Source organism: Neltuma alba, unplaced genomic scaffold (assembly GCF_004799145.2).
Source record: "Neltuma alba isolate B1F8T4 unplaced genomic scaffold, ASM479914v2 tig00010438_pilon, whole genome shotgun sequence".
Classification (NCBI taxonomy): domain Eukaryota; kingdom Viridiplantae; phylum Streptophyta; class Magnoliopsida; order Fabales; family Fabaceae; genus Neltuma; species Neltuma alba.
The window spans coordinates 318,812-341,484 of NW_021635334.1; the positions used below are offsets into that span (position 1 = coordinate 318,812).

The 22,673-nt window shown below is 31.1% G+C and overlaps 1 protein-coding gene across 1 annotated transcript in view; it reads left to right on the forward strand.

The window, feature by feature from the left end:
* Positions 1-22,673, forward strand: part of LOC114756595 (uncharacterized) — a 42,713-nt gene that overhangs the window by 70 nt on the left and 19,970 nt on the right. The window contains exon 2 of the mRNA XM_028945543.1: positions 1,355-2,035. Coding sequence (XP_028801376.1) covers positions 1,355-2,035 — 681 coding nt within the window. The remainder of the gene's footprint in view (positions 1-1,354; positions 2,036-22,673) is intronic.

A 22,673-nucleotide genomic window follows, 5' to 3' on the forward strand; every position in this document is an offset into this window, starting at 1 on the left:
TACGTAACTATTTTTAATTCATTATTTAATAGTGTCTCAATCTTGCTCTGTTTTTTTTTTTTGGTATGGAATTATATTTTATCTGTTTATTCTCTTTTAAAAGTTTAACTTTAAACTTTTATGTATAACTATTATGGGTCAGGCAGCTTTCAGTTTATGTCAAAATGCAATTTATCAATATTTTTATGTATCTTGTATAAGGATTATTTTATATTCACACAAGACAAACACATATAACTTGCGTCTTGGTTGTATATAATAATTCAGTTTTTTTTAAAATTATTTTAGCTGGTACCTAACAGGAATCGAACTAAAACAATTTGATCTTTAAAATGCTCCTAATTTAATATTCATTATTTTGGAATATTTGTATTTGTTTGATGTCTCCTTTTATGCCCCAAAATTACCGATAAACTGAGGCAGGGGAACCTCCTCTGCTCTTCTTTCAACTTTGTCATAATTATATAAAAACTAACGGCTTCTTAAATATTATTATAATCTTGCCTAAAGATACCAAAAGAAATTTAAACTATTAAATTTGATTTGAATAGTTCATAACTGTAGCGAAAAAAGTGAGAAAAATTATGCTTTATAACCATAGTTTACAAATTACAACTGAAAAATGATAAGATTAAATTTTGACAGTCTTAACTTATTTATATATTTTTATACAAAATTGTAATAATATTTTTATAAAATGTTAAATCTATAAAATTTCTTAATTTTATACTCACGTAATTACTCGATTTTCCTACAACTCTAATATTGATTAATAAGATAAGCCTTTAGATTACATATATTATCAGATATTATATATTGTGGGGTTACATGCACCCTAACCGTTTTTGAATGGCCAAAAAGAAATTCTATTGGTTTAAAATTTGATGTCTATTTTGTACCTCAGAGTCTTAGATAAAGTGACATAATATATTAATTATTAAACTCAATTTAATGTCAACTTCTCTAACTCTGATCTTTTTATTTCAGTTTAAATCAAAATGCAGTTTATCAATATTTTTATTTTGTCTAAAGATTATATGTAATAAATTAGATATTGTTAACAAAATATTTAAACATTCTCAAAACAATGAAGACTTTCATATAATTTTCCTATGGAGACATGTACAATTAATTATGTCAAAGTGATTCGGCTTTACTTCTATACAAATTTCAAATGTGAATTTAAAATATTTCCCAAAAATAATATAGCGTGTTTGTGTTTTGTGGGTGAATGTGTATGTATTTCATAAGCACAAAGGATAGAAATAGAGAACATTATTTTAAATTGTAGGATCAAAATAGATAAAATTATTTTAAATCTTGAATTGTCTTTTTTTGTGAAAACGTGTTGTAGGAAATTGAGAAGCACATGGACGATGTGAGAAGGGAGGGAGTAAAGGAATCTGAAATACAAGAGATTGTTGATATCAAAACACTACTACTCACTCCATGTGTGGGCTTCCAACATGTTCTCAACTTCCACAATCTGAGACAAATAACAATCTTGAAAAATCAGAAGTTGAAGACTTTGTTCTCTGTCTCTACTTGCAGAAACCTATCACAGTTGTCTCAATTAGATGTATGGAGTTGTGAAGAATTAGTTAATGTGGTTGAAGATGATTCTAATCATCATCATCATCATGACATGAACAATAGCTCCATTTTCCCAAAACTGGAGGATCTAAGGATCGACGATTGCAACAAGCTGGAGTTTATATTTCCCCTGTCTCTTTCTGGTACTCTTCAAAAATTAAAATATTTGAGTATCTGGAAAACTGCTGAGTTGAAATACATTTTTGGGAAATATGATGATGGAGATCATTTATCAAATACAATTCATCTCCCTGCTTTGGAAACACTATCACTTAGAGATGTACCAAAGTTAATCAACAATATTGGTGCCAAAAAATATCACCTCAGCTTTCCGCCTCTACGAAGCATTGATTTGCAGGGTCTTCAAGAGTTCAACGGAAGATCTTTTACAGATTTGGTGGCTTATTTACAAGGAATACAATTGAATGTGAAAGCTCCAAAGGTAACACATTTGACTTCTTGTTCTATGATCTGCATGTTGCTCTGTTTATTTGGATTGCTTAGCATTTAAACTTGAACATCAAGAATATATTTCATGCTTACAAAATTTTCATGTCAAGACATTTCATACATAAAAATTTATAATTTATTTTTTATTTATAAAAGTTTTCTTTTCATCAATATATATGTGCGCATGCGCACCTTTAATCAAAATCTTACAGAAGATGTTAACTAAAAAAAACAATGACCTTAAAAATTTAGATATTTCTTCTAAATAGTTTGAAATATAACTGGTCCATATATATTACTTTGTTTATTTTACTTTTTCTTCTTGGAAATTTTCTTCTCATCACAACGGGATCGCTTAGCATTTAAACTCGAACACTAAGAACACGTTTTTCATGCATGAAAACTTTTCATGTCAAGACATGAAATTACTAAATTTTTTTTGGCCACAAAAATTACTGAATTTTCATTCATAGAAATTAACAATTTAGTTTTAATTTAGAAAAAAATTGCTTTTTTTTCCATCAGACTCTTACACGAGATGTTATTTTTTTCATCAGATTTTTACACAAGATGTTAACTAAAAAAAGCAATGACCTTAAAATTTTAAAAATTTTCTAACAGTTTGGAAGAAACCTGCACCATATATAAGTTTATCTATATAAGTTTATCGATTAATTAGCTTCTCATGTATATATACATTTTATGATTTCAAGTCGATATAATTAGGTATAATCAATATGTATGTGTCTTTGACTTGTAAGCATTCCAGGCATCAATAAATAAAGTTTCTCTTTATATAACTCAATGCATATTGAGACATCTATACATTAATAACAGTATTGGGATTTTTCACAATTTGTTAATGTGGTAATTTGAATTCATGCTGAAATTTTGAATTGATTTATTTTTATTAGGACCTGATGAAAATTATCAAGGATATGCAGAAGCTGACAACTCTTGACTTAAGAGACTCCAAAATAGAAGAGGTTCTTAATTTGGAAGGAGTGGAAATTGAAGGTCCATTCATGACATTAAGCATTGCCACGATGCAGTTGGAAAATCTAAGTGAGTTAAGGCATACATTCAAGGGTCCCAAATATATTTTGAGCCTCCCCAATCTTCAAGAACTAAACATCACAGCATGTAAAAAGCTAACAGCAATATTCTGTGTCTCAGTAGTGAAAAACCTCCCACAATTATCCTATTTGAGTATAAAAGAATGTGACGAATTGGTTGACATCATTGGAGAGAGTGATGGGGATCATTTGCATCAACTTTATTTCCCAGAGTTAAAGAAAATTTACATCAAGTGTTGTGATAGCTTGAAATTCCTTTTCTCTATCTCAACATGTGGGATGTTTCCAAAGTTGGAGGCCTTGGAAATAAAAGAAGCCTCTGAGTTAGAGCAAGTGTTTATATACAAACAAGATGATATGCGGAAGATGGCAAAAACGGAAGAAGTATTTCCAAAGCTATCAAGGGTAACACTTGAAAAACTCCCAAGGCTTATTTCTATTTGTGAGGGTATTGATTTTAAGGATATGCGATATTGTAGAGTGGAAGATTGCCCAAAATATCAAGGTACAAATCCAGAAAAAATCTTTTAATAATTGCTACTGTTTTTATGAATATTAATGAGATTGAAAATTCTATTGCAGAAACTAGTCAAATCCAAAAAGAGCCTCAAAATGGGAATTCAAAAAATCAAGCAACAAGAAGAAGTGTTTTGCCTGAATTTGCAGAGGTATATATATTAGACTAATCATCAAAAGAACAAAAAAAATCATTATTTTTTTTTTTTGGTATTTTCTTTTACTAGTGAATTTAACCTGTCCATAAGTTGATTACTGTAACTAACTTACTTATTAATTATGGTGTTGGTTAGAGCTCAGAGGAAGCAATGAAGAGAAGTGTTGAAGAAGTTGGATCATCAATGGTACATCACCATATCTTTCTACACACACAAGAGCATAGTTCTTCCGCACCAATATAAAACTGATAGCATGTTTAGTACGTCTTCCAGTACCAATAGAACAAATGTAAACCATGTATAATCTCAACTTTAGTTTGATTATTTATAAACTAACATATTTTTAGGAAAGGAATTGAACATTGAACACACAAAAAAAAATCCATGAACTAATGAAGTTCCACCAGGTGAAATACCTCGTTACATCTTTTGCTGTAATTCAGAACTATAAAGAAACAGAGAAGAGAAGGAAGTTGGCAGAGTAGCTCCTAATCCTTCTTCAAAGATAAGTTCAATAAATTGATGAAGTTGCTTTACTAAACAGATGTCATCGTTTGGTGTTATTCAGATATCAGAAACAAGGGAAAAAGTTAGAGGAATGGCCTCAGAGTCATCAGCGACAACAACTTCATCAAGTTCAAGTTCAAAGGTGATCAAAATGACATCTCCAAGCTCTTCATCTATTATTATTAACTTGAAAAAAGTTGCCATTTGCGTTCAGACCAATTCTGTTGTGAATATACCAGTATGGTAACATTTTTATCTAATTTTGTTTAACAAAATTTGTCCTCCAATGTTTACTCAAAGTTCACAAACAGAGAAAAAGGCTGTTAGAAGTAGTGATAGGTGGAGACGGCGAAAACCACATAACAGAACTCTGTTATATATTATTGACAGGAACTTGGTTATTGTGGATGAAGGGAGAAAAGAACAGTGATTTTAGAAGTACATAATAATTTGAAACTTATAGCCTAGGAATCGTATGTATATTAAGCTCAGTAAAAAAAAAAAAGAAAAGAACAGGGGTTTTAAATGAAATATTTAATTATCTGATGAAGCTAAGGTAATAACTTCATCAACTCATTCATAAGTTTAAAGTTAATTATTGAAGATGTGAAAAAAAAATCACAAATATCTAATATATGTTGTTGAGTTGAAAGATCAGACTTATGTGCACATATTATATATATATATATATATATATATATATTATAAAAGCAAAGCTATTCCAAGGATAAAAAGTATCTTTTCTCTGTTGCAGATTACAGAAGAGACATTACTCAAAATTCAAGTCAAGAATCCTACGCTAGCTTCAGTAAAACAAGCATCAGGAAATTTAGCAGCTAAATCTCAACTGAGAGGGACATCTTTACAAGTAAGTTTATATATAGATCACTTAAGTGATTTCGACATGATAAGACTAGAAACTTGCCAAAATGGTTTTCTGCTAATTATTTAATATTTTAAATAGGAATTGGAGGATGAACACCGAACAAGTGAATCAACTACACAGCTCCAACAAGAGGTTCTTGCACAAACAAAAACCACTAAAGCTTCTCATAAAACCTATGTATCATTTGATGATAACGTAGGTTATAAGCATAGAGGACTACGTTATTTTCAAGTTTGATCATTACAATATATGATAACGTAGTTCTTTATTCATTTGTTGATTTGGATTTGACGTCATCAAAATCAAGAAGCCAAAAACAAGCATGACACACCAACAGATTCTTTCATATCTTTTGGTATTTTTGCAGTGGGTTACTTCCTCAATTGTTTCGCAAGTTGAAGGCTCGCAATGTAGTCCATCTTCAATGGTTAGTTCAGTAAGCTCATCATTTTAAACTCATAGCATGTTTTCATTTATGGAGGAGCACAACTGGAAGAGAAATTTCTTTGTTTTCTAGGTTGCTAGCGTGAAAGAAACACATGAGCAAGGCTCTCAAGAGGATGATGCAACAGAGGAAGCCACAATAGCAGTTCAATCAACTGATTCAGATTCAAGGAAGAAAACCGAAGTATCGCCCATTACTGAACAAGTAAATGCATTATAGTTACTAGAAAAAAAATGCATTATCCTTATTCATATACCTATACCATATGAATTATGAAGTTGCTAGATGCTTTTTTCCTTTTCCTTTTACTTTTTGCCTAGTTATAGTTATGGGAATAATGTTATTTTATCTTGTGATGTTATTCAGAGCTCAGAAGAAACAGAGAAAGAAGCCATTAGAATATCAATGGCTCCAATTTTGACAAATTTAGAGTTGATCAGATTGACATTTCCAATCACTGTTCATTACTGATATAAAATGATTTCAAGTGTGGTGATCAATATCTTTTTAACGTATGAAAAGGTTATAAATGTTAATTCTCATTTGTATTCCTTTTTAATGATTAATCAACATCCAATGACTAACCAACAAGCTTTTGGATTCTTGATTCTTGAACATTGAAAAATGGAACTCGTACACTTGTACATTTTTGAAGCGTCTATCACAACATTGCAAAAGCTGAGGGTAGTACTCCTACACTTATATAACACGTGAAACTGAAACTTATTTCGTCTCACTTTTAGATTACTGAAAGCATCAAAGATACCACTCAACAAGGTCTTGAAAAGAATTATGCAAAAGATGATGCCATGACCGCAGTTGGATCGACTAATTCAGATTCAAGGAAACGATCTACAGGACCAATTGATAATCTCTCTGGAAAAGATTCTGCACTAGTAAGTTTGTTACCTTCTTCTAATTATAGAAATTGAAGTTTTCGGTATGATGATTTTACTCTTACTCTGCATAAGTTGGTTTGCATGTTCACATGTCGACGTCTGTTAGAGTGCATAAGCCATTTCGTTGTATGCAGACTGTTACAAAAACAGGAGATCGCACAAGTATTCAAGAGGAATCTGAATCAGAGAAGCCTATAAAAGCGATCGCTTCCCGAGTCATTACTTCTCTTCATCACCGTAAGCTGAATCAGATTATACTTTCTTTTTTGTTGCTCATTCTTTTGAACCGTTTGCTAACTTTTTGGGCTGTGACAGAATCACAAATTGCTGATGATACTGGCACTTTATCTCATACATTGGGAGTTTGCGAAATTTTCCAACTTGTGGAGCTAAAAGATGGTGAAGCGGCTTTACTTGCTCAAGCACTCGAACGATATCCTCAACTATTGCTGCCTCAGGAACATCGCTCACAACGCATGATAGCCTGGTCCTACCGAGTGCTGGTAGATATTTTGGTGGTGCTGGCTACCAATACTCCTTGTAGCATCACAAGTTCAGAAAAGACAACCTTGGAGGCTAGCTTATGTGATGCAACCTTGCTTGGGTTCGACAAAGAGTGGGTTGATTCGGTTCGGTCTAGAGTTTTTGGTGTTGACATGTCTGATGTGTTGGCAGCAGAAGAGGAAATTCAGGTGAAGGAGGCCGAGCTGGAGACGTGTGACATTGCCTTGGAACAAGTTCGAAAGCAAAGAGTAGAAGCCAGAGAGCGACTTGCAGTGACACGAAGACAGTTGGAGATGGCGCAAACTGAGTTTGAAGCAACTGATTCTCAACTGTCGAGTCTATTGGAAGGTCGCAAGAAGTTGACTACTGAGATAACAGAGTTTAGAGAAATAATAAGTGCCAAGGACAGACCCTTTGGCATTTAATTGTGTGTTTGATTTTAGTTTTTGTTATTTCGTTTCTGTTTCTAAGAACACTAGAATTCTGAGCAGACCATAATGCATATGATACGGACAAAGACTTGCCTATGTTCAAACCAATAACAGCAGGACAGAGTTTGGAGTCTCTGATGTATGCATAATTAAATTTGGCCTTTATATTTGCTGGATGATCCATATCTATTGTTGGTAATTATTTTCAGTTCAGAAAAGCTACCATATTGACAAGACAAGAACCCACATACCTATCTAATATTTATTATCCTCAAGCATACGCAAATTGAACAGATATCAATTTTTCTTTTTAACTAGAACTGTGTGCCAGTGAAATAAGATAAAATAAATACAATTTAGCCTTTGCTCTTAATATCCCGGGGAGGGACTTGATTTTATTGTCGATGAACTATATTCCTTTTCTTTTTTGTCCAAAAAGAATTCCATGCTATTATTAATCACCAATAACAATTCAAAGTACAAACACCAAAAGTCAAAGCCAAATTACAGAACTCTCAAAAATACTAACACTTCAATCCTAGCACAACAAACTCACCAAAATAAACCAGGAGTAAAAACAAAAAAAATATCCACACAAAAAAAAAAAAAAGTATACAAATTACCCAATTCCACCTGGATCTAAAACATCACTACGACAGGCATGGTGATTACCACATAACTCAGCCGTATCAGCAAGCAATGAAAAATCAGAAACACTCATTGAATTTTTTTTTGAGATAATAATTCATGAATTTTATCTACACACTGCCACTCACAAATCTTCTTTTTCCTCCCTGCCATCAAAACGCACAACTCTTCACAAGGTTTTCTATTCAATTTATTCACAGCCATGAGACCTTCCTTCAACGCCAAGCATTCAGCCATGAAGGGAGAATATGCCATAACTTTCTTTCCTTCCTAACCCTCCAATGAATTTTCCATCTTCACTCTTCAGTCCTACAAATCACTCCCACACCTGTAGAATTTAAGTCCTTAATGAAAGATCCGTCCTCATTTATTTTAATCACACCTTCAGCAGGAGCCATCCATTGCAACAATCTTTTCTTATCTCAATTTGTAACTTTCCTTAAATCTCACTCTTATATCTTCCTTCACAGCGCAATTTCTAGATGTTCCAGCAAGTCATAGCAATGATAGGTCTCCCCTCATCATCCAACCCGCTATCATTACTAAACACTTCCAGTAACCAGTGATAAGTACTCTTGAAACCTTCCTTTTGACATTTGATGCCCAAGATACTACCAAACCAGCATGCTTGAGCCCATGGGCGAAAAAATAGTACATGCTTATAACTTTCGGTCTCTTCATAGCAAATGGGACAAAGCTAATTATCCTCCGCACAAAGTGCTTTACCTTAAAAGGAACATTTAAATGCCAAATATCTTTCCATAGTGTTTCTGGTATCTGCAATGAGCTTCTCTTGATATATAATAACCAGACTTTACAGAATATTTGCCATCTTTTTTAGGCATCCAAATAGCACAATCATCAGGTCTGTTACTAGATAATGGAATTTTTAGAATTTGTTCCTTCTCTACTATAGAAATACAAGCTTCTATGGCGCTTAGATTCCACCTGTCTCCCTCAATCAGCTCCTGCACTCTCATATTCGAGTTAACTCCTTCCCCTGTCGTACTCCTAAGTTTAGCCTCTGGTAAACCCGGAATCCATTTATCCTGCCAGACCCTTACTGAAGAATCCACACCCACTTTCCAACATATGTTTTTCAACAAGAACTTTCTACCTTGCAAGATACTGCTCCAACACCAAGAGGCTCTCCTACCCTTTTTAGCTTCAAAAAATTCTTGTTTTAGGAAAATATATTCCTTTCAAAATCCTGCACCAAAGGTCATCAGGATTTAAAAACAATCTCCAAGCCGTTTTAGCAAGGAGAGCCTTGTTGAGATCTTGAAAATCTCTGAAGCCTAGTTCTCGTTCCTTCTTTGAAACATAAGATAGTCCCATCTTTTCAAATGAATTTTACCTCTTTCTTCTTTATTATTTCCCCACCAAAAATCTGTAATCAACATGTCCAGATCTTTGCAAACTTTCTTAGGAAAAGAAGAACAATTCATTGGATATATTGGAATTGCATTTACTACAGCCTTAATCAAAACTTCACGTCCAGCAAAAGTAAGTAACTTTTGCTTCCATCCCTGTACCTTCAGCCCCACCTTATTCCGGACAAAAGCCAACGCAGCAGCTTTCGAACGTTCCCAAACCATGGGCAGACCCAAATATTTTCCAGGTTGATCAGTACCCCTAATTTGCAAAATATCTGACACCTCTTTGTTTTTTTTCTGATGTTGCATTCTCAGAGAGGAATAAACAAGATTTATCCAGGTTCAACTCTTGCCCAGAAGCTTCACAATAAACCTGCAGAATCCTCCCCAACACTTTACAATTATTCTTCTCAGCATTAATAAAAAATAGAGCATCATCCGCAACAAACAATGCCATAAAACAGGACACCTTTGTTCTCCACATGGTACTGAATCATCTGGGACAATACATCAGCCACAATAATAAAGAGATAAGGTGAAATAGGGTCACCTTGCCTTGTGCCCCTACCTGGAATGAAATTTGAAACGGACCTTCCTCCTATCATCAATTCAAATTCAACTGAAGAAACATACTCCATTATCCACTGCACCCATGATACACAATAACCCATTCTAAGTAGCACGTGTCTCAAAAAATTCCCCTCTACACGATCATAGGCTTTACTCATGTCTGCCTTAAGAGCTACCTCCACTCTATTTCCACTCTTTCGGCCTTTTAAGTAATGAAAAGCCTCATGTACAACTATAATCTTATCGTGAGCCATTCTGTCCGAGATGAAGGCTCTTTGCTGAGGTGTAATACATTTCATCATCAACTCTCTCATTCTGTTCATCAAAATCTTTGAAATGATCTCATATGCCATATTACACAACCCTATTGGTCTAAAATGATTCACATTTTCAGGCTTATCAATCTTAGGGACTAAAACAATGTTGGTTTTATTTATGCCCCTTAAACTACAGCCTTTCTCAAAGAACTCATATATCAGATTACAAACATCATTCTTAATAACAGACCAAGAAGATTGGTAAAACAAGCCTGAAAATCCATCAAGGCCAGGGGTCTTTGTAGCACCAAGCTGAAATCCTGTACTTCGGATCTCTTCCTCATTAACTGGGGCTGTAAGCGTTTGATTATCATCATCAGATATCACCCTTGTCACATACTGCAATGCACTGTCCATATTTTGAGGCTCTGTAGCCGTGAATAGATCTGCATAGAACTTTGAGAATTCAGCATCTATATCTTCTGATTTCTCAAGCCAGTCCCCACTGCTAGACTTCAATCTCAACAACCTATTCCTATTTCTTCTCTGAATAGTAGTATTGTGAAAAAACTGTGTTTCTATCTCCAAAGTTAATCCAATTTACACGTGCCCTTTGCAACCAATACATCTCCTCTCTATCCCATAACTCCTCCATCCTCATGATGATCTCTTCAATTTCACCTTTCTTTTCTGCAGTTAGCTGCCCCTCTCTGCATATACTCAGTTTCTGCAGTACTTCATCTATGGTTTTCTTACTGTTTGGAAACTCAGTTTTTACTCACTTTATTAATTCCTTTTCTGCACCCCCAGCCGCTCCAGATTATGCACAGCATACCATCCCCTTCTCTCTGCCTCCTCATAATTTTCATGTTTCGTCCAGATAGCTTTAAATTTAAACCTTTTTTTGGCTTTATGTAGCAACAATCAAGTAGTAACATATGATGATCCGAGCCAAAAGGTTCAATATGAAATACCACAGCTCTATTAAACACTTCTCTAAGCTCAACATTTGCCACACACCTATCTAGTCTTTCTTTAACATGATCTTCTCCCATCCTACCATTATTCCATGTGAATCTTGCCCCTTTAAATTCCAGATCAATCAACTACAATCTGACAACAACTTTTGAAAATTTAAAACTTTTCGAGCTGACATTGGCTGATCCCCTTCCTTTTCCGCCATAGACGCCAAGTCATTAAATGAATACAATGCATATCAATTTTTCATTCATATTCCCTGTTATTCTATTCTATCATTTCAATTCTATCTTTATATATGTAAGATCAAAATCGTTGAAATCTCCCTATACTGTAGGTGATCGTTTTTCAACAACAGATGTAAGCTACAATTAATTAATGAAGTGGTAAGATTAATTAATGAGTGACTATAAGTCATTTAAATTATTGGTCTTTGGAGGTAAGGATAATTTTTCTCTATTTGTGGAATGTGTATAGGATCAAAATTTAAACAGCAAAAAGAAGATCAAGCGCTCATCAACACAAATGAAAAAAAAAAAAAAAGCTCTGCTCTGTTTCTTGTTCAATAGGACAGAGCTGGAAATTCCTTTTTTTTTTTTTTTTTGCCTTTTTCTCTCTGTGTAATAGTAGTTGATTAGTTGGCAATATATTCAAACTCTCACTGCTCAATTTAATAGTAATAATTATTAAAAATACAGGCTTTTGTCATTTGTGCAAATTTATTTATGAAAATTTTTTAATTAAATTCCATTGAAATACCAAAATCTAAATGCAAACCTACACATCTAACAAACTTTTAACTAAGCCGAGAGGTCTGTTTGCCAATTTCTAAATGTTATTAAAGACGAAATACTCTTCTATTGTTAAAAATTAAAATTGACAGTAGGTGTAGACTTAATTTTAATTTTACTTATTTTAGTTGGCTTTAATTGAGCGTACATAAAATTGTCACACCTCAATAATGGCAAGATAGACCAGAGGGTCACTAATCTGGCTGAACCTAATTTATCATATATATGTTATACTCCTCGGATTTTAAATATAAGACCTTTTTGTAGTATAAATTATACTATACTACAAAATGGATTTTATATTTAGAACTAAAGAGAGTACCTATCTATCCCTTTGTGTCAGATTTTTATGAGATTAAACTTTCAATCATGACAATAAAAAATGCTAGTAACCAGAAAAACAATACAGATCTTAATTAAGTGGGGTACGCTTTTAAAAAAATTTAAAAATTAAGTTCATATAATTTTTATTCAGTTAAATATTTTTTTTTAAACGAAGGAAAAGGAAGATGAGAAATAATATAACAAAACGTAGTCGTATAAATAGGAATTCAATTCTGCTTTGCGTTATCTGGAGCGCCAGCTGAAATTCGGTAGTAGAACTGTAGAAGGGGTCGAGTGCAGACAAGGGGAAAAAACGAAATACAATGGGTGAAATAACCAAAACCGAGATTACGTTTATACTTACCTACCTCCAACGTTTCTTTTGAAGTATAGAAAGGCATTCTCATCTTTGAAAAATATTCAGAAGTTCTTAATTAGGCATTTTGGTCTGATTAGTAATTTGTTAAAAGTATAAATGAAAATTTAAATTTTAATATTTTAACCGGATTTAAGTGAGATTTTTCTTTTATTTTTATTATCCTTTGTCTTTATATAATATATAAATAAAAATATAATTGAAATTAATTTATTAATTTATTTCAAAACTTCATTTTATGTTAAGTTCATTAGTTATTACTCCTCCCAATCCTAAATATAGGATTTAATTGGAAAGTTAATATTGATCTTATATGTAAGACCTATTATACATATTTATCAATTTTTTCTCAATTATTTCTTAATAATAATTAGAAGAGGGGTGAGGAAATTAAGAAAGATACTTAAGGTGTTTTAAAAAAACATCATATTAATTAATTTAACTATCATCCTTAATAATACACTCAAATTAGTTAATTAGGTTTTATATTAAAGATCAAAAGAGTGCTTATTACTACTACTTCCTTGATATAAATATGAAGAAGAGACGACAGAGAGCATATTATTTTTTTTTCCCCGCATAGATATTTTTCTATTTAAGACAATTATGTTTAAATTACTTTCAAGTACTAAATATGACTGGGCGCCTTTCCTAATAGAAATTTGAACTGTACCTCACAATGTTTTAAAAAACTACTCCTTTTATTAGACTGAAACCTCGTTGCTCAAAAGGGAGAATGATATTTTTCTGGTAAAGAAAAAGGGAGAATGATATTCATACCTAAATGTGAGACTTGCAGTTGTAGGCATGAAATTCCCTCGCAAAAAAATTTATGACCCAAAATTTGCGATAGGTCTTTTACAAAAGCATAAATCCACTGTAAAATCCATCTGAAATTTCAGACTTAGCTAACAAATGAAATTTAAATATAGTACGATAAACTGGATAGATGAGAGAAATTTCCATTTCATTTCTTTCAAACTGGTGGCCAATTTTCTAAAAATAATACATAAAATTAAAAAACAAAACTATAATGCAAGTACTTACAGAATTTATCTTAAACAACTCAAGAGTACGCGCACAAAATTTTATTAATGAGAAGGCCTGGTAAATTTTTATGCACAGAAAGTATCAGTACTTTGTAATTTGTACACACATAATACTGGCACTTTAATTTAGGTCCTTTTCAGCAATAAAATTTTTGATAGGGACCTTTTACCAATTCACACAAATTCATATATATCAAATTAAAATCGTTAATTATTCTTTTTTTGGACTGAAAATCGCTAATTTTTCAGCTTTATCACTTTTCATTACAAAACGGTTTCTTCAATTTGACTGAAATTTAAATTCGAAATTTAAATAATCAATTAAAGGACGATCTCCCCAAGGCTAAGATGTAATGAACATAGTTGTGTGGTTAATGCAGAAATAGAATGCTTTTTTTGACAATTTGGGTGCGGAAAAAAGATACTTTAACAACAAAAGCATTTTAAAAACTTGAGGAAAATATTTCTATTGGGCCAACCCACTTGAAGACTGAGAAATAAAGAAGCATACTCCATCAGAAAAAGAAATGAAGAGGGAGATAGATAGAAAAACGCAGAAGGCAATATTTTTTTTTTTTTATAATAAAAAGTTTAGATGAGTTGGGTCCTGGGGTTCACCAAGGTCGAGGAATACTTTCAGACTCAAAAAACACTTACAGAAATACTTATAAAAAAGACAATATTTTAGTAGTAATGATTGTCACTAACAATGTTCACGTGAAACGAATGTACATAACATACGCCATAGGCAATATTTTATTTAATGTTTGAAAAAAGTACCATTCATGATAGTTTATAACTATATTTTGGGTTTTTTAACAAATAACCTATAAACATTAAAAAAAATTCTCTAAATACTATAGTCAGACTTGTTCAAAACTTGAATAGCTTCTAAAGTTCATCCAACTAAGAACAACTTTTTCAATAAGCTTTTAAAATTCATTTTGGTATCAACAACTTTTAAACTTCATCACCCAATCCCTCACCACGCATAGCTCTCTTGCAATAATTTTAACAATGATAAATCATTTGAATAATGAATTATGAGTAAAAAATTCGATGAGTGTTAATCATTACATGATAATGGGTTAATGTAAATGTTGGTCTCTCAAGTTTGTCCCAATTTTAATTTTAGTCCCTTAAATTTCAAACTATAGGTTTTGGTTCCTCAAAAAAGCAAAATGGTCTAAGTTTTTATTAGATTATAAGGACCAATATTTTAAATGAAAAGAAAATTGAGGGATTAAAACCTATGATTTGAAAATTGAGGGATTGAAACTAAAATGATGATAAACTTAAAAGACTAAAATTTGCATTAACCCTGTAATAATACTAATAATTAATACTATACTAATTAAAAAGTGATTAATGAAAAAAAGTATTGATGGGGTTTTAAAAAATTAATAATAACACGAACCAAAAATAAAAATTGATTTAGCTTAAAATTAATGACATCCGGTACCACATTTTGTTCTCCTCTATATATGTTGTGGTTGTTGTTATATATTCACTTCTTCTTAAGCTTGGTCAAATATCTTATTTGTCTACTTAGTTGAAGTATTTAAATCAAACTTGGGTGATTTAACTAAAGAAATTGATTTTCGATAGATGGCAAATGCACCTTGCTCAAAAGTAGAAGTTTTATATTTAGTCATAAACATCAAATAAAGACATGAATGACCGAAATGGAGAAGGATTGGGGGGAGTCAGAATGAGATAATGTTGATGATCTTTGTATTTTTTTCACTAAAATCAAATAACTGATCAACCATCCAAATATCTGCAATATTTACTGTGAATCAATATGTAAAATGAAATGAGTTAAATTTAGAGGCAGTTGTCAAATGAAGAGCTTATCTACAAATAAGTGTTGTAATTAAATATTCTAATAAATTTGATAAATGAAATATATATTAATATTTAGAAAATTTTAAATATAAAATTCAACGCCTACAAGGCATCATATAAAAGTTAAAATAAACTCAACATATAAAATGATTAAATATAAAATTCTACTCATCATTTAACAAAATACATATAAAAATTATAAAAGAAGTTAATCAAGGGACTGTACCGTAATCAGATGAAAAATTAAATTTCAAGTTGAAACAAATTTTATATAAGAAGGTAGCACACACCGCCAATTTTATTAGAAGAATGAAAGAACGCAGAAATTTAAAGAGAAGGAAAAATAATGGAAGGACAAAAGAGCTAAAAAAAATACATATTTAAGAGTGGATACATCAAAAAACATAGCCAAAGTTGTTCAAGGTGTGAACAACTTCACTTTTTTCTATATGAGGCCCACTAAACTCGTTTTTAATAAGAATGATTTTTTTGTAAATTTAAACTCAATCATTGCTTGAACGATTTTCAAATGTAGCATCTCGGTTAATATTTTTCATGTTATAGCATTTCGGTAAAATAAATTATTATTTATAGTATGCCAGTAAAAAACCCTATATTTTTAATAGTTTAAATTTAATTTCATTCAAATTTTATTATATTTGGTTTCTTTTTCATGGCAAGTTTTTTCTAATCTTATTCATGATGCTTGATTATATTTACTATGTATCAAAATTTGCTTATAAATTTCCATAATTTACCATTCAATATTTTCATATATTGTATACATGAGGCTCTTGACTCTTAATTCCGGAAGGATGGATAGAGTATGTCGTTCTGTAAAGTTGGTTAAAAGAATCATCATAATCAATGTAACATTGACTGAGATAGCAAACATGTTGTTGCATGATTAATGGAGAATATTGCCTTTTTGACAATTTGGGTGGGAAAAAAGACACTTTAATACTAAAATATTTAGAAGGCTTAAAGCAAACATTCCTATTGGGCCGACACATTTAAAGATTGAGAAAAAAGAAGCATAAAGTATGTAAAGGGGGCCACAAGAAAACGAAGAAGACAATATTTTATTAATAAATGGTTATCGATGATAAATATTAGAATAATAATAATATGAGGAAGACTTGCAAAGTTGACTTGGTGACCCGATACCTAAGAAGACTTGAAACCTCGTCTACTTATGCGTTCATTAGCTCTTCCATCACTGAAGTCTCATAAGTTACAATTTCACAGTGCTCTGTGTGCTATCTCAGTGTTTTATATTTCAGGTAATTAAGTGCATTACGTTATTGATTCATTCTTTTAAAGTTTTATCTCATTTTGTTAAACTCTTTGTTGTGATCTTCAATGAGTTTTCTTCTCAAAGCAATCTGATTTAACAGAAAGCTAAGGAGACAACTCGATCTCTTGTTAAAGGCATCGTCAAGCAATTTGCAGTCTGCAAAACACAGGTAAGTTCATCACTTTCCCTTTATATCTCTTATTTACTTTTTATTTGTCACTGGGTTTAGTTATATTACAAGTTTGTGTCTCTCTTCTGCTTCATTACTTAGACTTGAAAGGGAAACATTAATTTCGCTTTTTTAGATGATTGTGAGTGTTTTAACTAGCCAGATAATGCTCTACTGGATAAACAATCTCTTCATGACTAGCTAAATAATATTCATATGGTAAAGCTATAATAATAACTTCACCAACCATTCGAAAATTTCAAGTTACGGAAGATTTTTGGGGAAGCACTAGAAATAACAGTGTGCTTTTGAAATAAATCAAATTTATTATATGCACTTCAATAAAAAGAGAAAATAATTCATAAATAAATTGTATATCTTTTGATGTTCTAGAGTAAGGAGGAAACAGTAAAAGAAATTAAAGCCCAGGATCCTAATTCAGGACTAGAGAAACAGGCACTCAAAAGTTTAATAGCTAAACCACAGTTGAGAAGGACATCTCTACATATAAATTTATTGATTGTTTGACAATTTTCAATATGATAGCAAGTTCATTTTAAACTTCTTGTTAAGTTAGTTATTTATAATGCATAAGTGTTATTTTTTTAAAAATAATATATATTAGCTAGAATCGTGATTTGGTAGAACCTTTAACAGGTAAAATTACTACAAGAACTATTTTAAGAAAAATAGATAAATATGAAAAACAAAATGAATTTAGGTCTTACATTTAGGACTAAATTGAATGTTAAACTAGTTCTTATGTTGAGAATCAGTTATTCAAACTTGATTAAAAAGGTACAAAGTAGAGTATATGGGTGTAGAAGAAGAATATGCAAGCTCAATAATAAAATCGAAGGAAGATTCAACAAAGTGAGGGAAATTATAGGCATAATTTGTCCCTGCTTGTGAAATGCGGATAGGATCAAAATCTGGTGTTTCTTGTTTAATAGAACTGAGCTGGAAAATCGTTCTTTTTCCCTGTACTTAAAGCACATATCTTTTCAGTCCTTCAACGTTAATACTGTCTAACATTAAAAATTTAAATGTTAACAAAATATTTTAAAATACTTATAGATTAAGTTTAATTTTTAAGAATAATAATAATTGACACATAAAATCATAATACTAGAGATTAACTCTGACAAGGTTAAAGAACTAAAAAAAATGTTTTTTAAAATTAAATGATCCGAGTAAAGTATTAAAAAACTAAAAAAGTGTTTGGGAGGTCCCAGAACACTTTAAAAAAATATTTTTACACAAATCAAAATAAAGTTTTTCTTATTTAGTTATTTCAAACTCTATAAAATTTCTTCTAAAATAGGACTTAATTTTTATCCAAACACTTTGCCGGAAGTTAAAAGAGCAAAGATGCACTTTTGCCTTCTCTCTGTCTCTGTTTTTTTTTTTTTTCCCCAGAGCACTTTTGCCTATTACTTAATTACTATTATTGATAAAAAATGATTATTTCTTAGAAAAAATTTCAGAAAAAGAACCTTAAAATTATCATTTCCTAATTCAAGTACCAAAAAGTTGGAAATGACATAAAAGAAAGTGGTGCTTGATCTGGTATTTTATAAATGTGGTTAAATTACTAAAATCCTTTTGTATCATATTTGAAAGAAAAAATATATCAAACTTGACACTGGCAACGTATTTTTTGTTGTCATGAGATGTTCAACATTTATTATTATCAGTTAATAACTTGTTAATAAATAATTTGTCATTGTTAGTATATTTCTTATCATTTGTTGTTCAACACTTATTATTATTAATTCACAACTTGTTACCAAATTTTTTAATATAAAGATATTTTAATTATTTGATTATATTTATAAAATGTCATATCAGGTATCTTTTTTTTTTTTTTTAGGATCTTGAAATATAAGGTGCGTGATGTGTAGTATCATATTTTTCAGCCTTTTTATTTGCCATTTTCTCTGTTTTTTTATAATTAAAAGTGTACAATTTCTCAGGAAGAAATAGACTACAGGACAAACTACTTTAATAAAGTAAAAGTAGATAGTGACATAAAGTAGGATTCTGGCGGGTTCAAACAGTCTTGAACCCGTTCGCCTTTCTTCTTCCTTTACTCCACAAAGACTTCCCTCCTCTATTCGGAGAACTCTTTGAAAAATAGATAGATCATCTTCCTGAAGATGCTAGAGTCCAGATAGTATAGGTAGTATCAACTAGAGCAACTTTAGCAGTGGCTGGAATTCCTTTTCTCCCATGGAGTGTAAGGATAAGTTCCAGCCGTGGGAGGGCGCGCGTGGACTATGGGTCAATATTAGCACTCTTCTTTTGGTGGTCCCCACCACGGGACAAGCTTGTCAAATAAATGGTATCCCACTCGTGATGATCATTGTAGCCAGCAACAACTCTTCATTATTGAAGTCACATAACTGGAAATTTCGTAGTGCTCTGTGCTCAGTTTTCCTGATAAGTACGCTAAGGGGATTCATCCTCTAATTTTGTTAAATTCTCTGTCCATCTCAAAGCCATCTGATGTGAACAGGAAGCTAAGGAGACTACTCTTTTGTGGAAGGCATCATCAAGCAATTTGTAATCTGCAAAAGCAGGTAAATTCATTAATTGCTTTCCCTTTTGATCTCTTATTTACTTTTCTCTCTTCTGCTTCACTACTCAGAAACATTGATTCTACTTCTTCAGATGATTCTGAGTGTTTTCAACTAGCTAGATAATAATAATGCTCTACTAAACAACAATCTCTTCATAACTCGCTAAATAATTTCGAGTTGATATTTAAAGCTCTCAGGAATATCTTCCTATGAAATTTTTTCTTGACAAATTCTGTAATCCGAGTCATTCAGAGAAATCATTAATTTTTCTTTTGCAGATTTCTGGGACAACTTAGAAAATTCATTTTTCTCCTGTGTTGCCATCCCAAAATTGTGTTCTGCGATTTTTTATCCAAGCAAATACACATGGCCATTGGCCATCACGCAAACTCAAACAAGAATATTATATGCTCAAATGCATGGTTACGACATACATGACAAATAAATATGCAATCACCTAAATACAAACTAGGTAATTAAGAGCTGATAAATTGTCAAAACTTAGATTTAAAGCGTTAAAGAAAATATTTCTATTGGGCCAACATATATAATTGAAAATTGAGAAATAAAGAAGCATATTCGATCAAAAAAGAATTAAAGAAGTTTGAAGACGGAGACGGATAGAAAAGCGAAGAAGGCAATATTTTAGGAAACTAGTTTCCGTGCTCATGGTTTTGATGAGTACCATAAGTTTATTAAATGTGGATTGTCTATGTCTCGTTTGAACAGGTTATATTTAAAATCTTTAAATAATTAATTTAAATAGAAAAAAACTATTTTTTTTGAAAAAATAATAGTTAACAGACTATCTTTATTTTAAATTTTATTCATATTAAAATAATTATTTCAAATAAATAAACATAAAAAAGAAATCAAATTTTAATAATCTAAATAAAATATAAACAGTTCAGATTTAATGAGTTTAGGGTGCTCATCAAAGTGATGAGCACTAAAACCCATAATAATTATCATTAACAATATTCATGAGTAATGAATGTACATAACATACATCACAGGCAATATTTTATTTAATGTTTAAAAAAAGCACTATTCATGATAGTTTAAAACTACATTTTTCATTTATTCGGATGTATCAAAAAATAACTATATTTTTCATCATTTAAATTTAATTTCATTCAAATTTGATTATATTTGTTTTCTTTTTGATAACACGTTTTTTCATAATATTATTTATGATACTTTACTATATTTACTATGTATCAAAATCTGTTATAAATTTCAATAATTTACCGTTCATTATATTCATATCTCGTATACATGAGGGCCTTGATTCCGGAAGTTAGTTGGGAAAAAAAGAATTATCATAATCAATCATATTGACTGAGATAGCAAAGATGTTGTTGGATGATGAATGGAGAATATTGCCTTTTGACAATTTGGGTGGGAAAGAAGATACTTTAATACTAAAATGTTTAGAAGGCATAAAGAAATTTCAATAACGTTTCCATCATTGAAGCCTCATAAGTTAAAATTTCTCAGTGCTCTATTGTCCTGATAAGTACGTTACGTTATTGATTCATCCTTTTAAAGTTTTATGTCATTTTGTTAAAATTTTTGTTATGATCTCCAATAATTTTTCTTCTCAAAGCAATCTGATCTGAACAGAAAGCTAAGGAGTCTACTCTTGTCAAGCAATTTGCAATCTGCGAAAACAGGTAAGTTCGTTGCTTTCCCTTTTTTTTCTCTTATTTATTTTTGGTTTATCGCTGTACATGGGTTTAATTATACTATAACTAACTGTATGTCTCTCCTCTGCTTCATAAGTTCTGTCTTCTGTTTCAGTATGTAATGCCATTTTTTGGATGATTGTGAGCGTTTTAATTAGATAATACTCCACTAGATGAACAATCTCTTCATAAATAATGTTTTATATTATAAGGAAAGCTAATAATTTGTTATATATCTCGCTTTGATGTTAACAATGATATTCCTTTTGATTAAGCTTGAAAGTTAGATCCGGCCACAAAACAAACTTGATAGCCAGATGCAAACTGTCCTCAGATTTGACAGTGAATATAAGACGCGGTAGTGACTGAAATTATCCTAATTAATATGTTAATTTATTAAACGATATAGTTTTTCAAAAAAATTAGATCCGGCAAGTTATATTAAACAAAGGACAATAACTATATTAAGTTCTTTATACTTATTATGTTAAGTTCTCTAAGTAAACATGACAATGTATTCTATTTTTGAAATATTAGTATTTACTAGCTTTCAACTACAAATCTACGTAAAATAAAAAAAGGCATATGGACATATATGATTGGAGGACTAGACATAACATATATAAATAAGTTGACATAAGTGTTTTCCTTAAACAAATACTACTCCAAATCTTAATATAAGAACTAGTTGAAAATTTTATCTCGTCCTAAATACAAGACTCTAACTCATTTTGCCTCAAATATTTATCTATTTTGTCCTTGAATAATCTCTATAGTGATTCTACATGTTAAGAGGTTACTATCAAGGGTTAATTCAAATATACATAATTAATAAGAGTATTTTATAGAAGAGAACATTGATTTATTACAAATAGCTAACTTAATTAATTTTTTTAATATTCACAAATAATTTATCTAATTTTTATACTAAGAATTAGAGTTGGTATAATTTTTAGAATCAAATATTTTTCGCGATCATCTTAGAAGATGGAGAGATAACTGGTTATACTTATAACAAGGAAATTTCACAAAACCGAAGGTCAAAGAATAAAAAGACAAACACCATTAAAAATTGCCGTTAACTTCTTCCCAATTTTGAATGAGGCCCTCAAGAGTTTTTTTTTCCCTTTTTATTTGATCCTTTAATTTTATGTTGTTAAATTTGGAAGTGTTTTTTTTTTTTGTGGAAAATGTCCATCAAAGAAGGGGTACGCATTCTTCTTGTTTTTTGTTTTTTTAGGCCAAAGGGGTACGC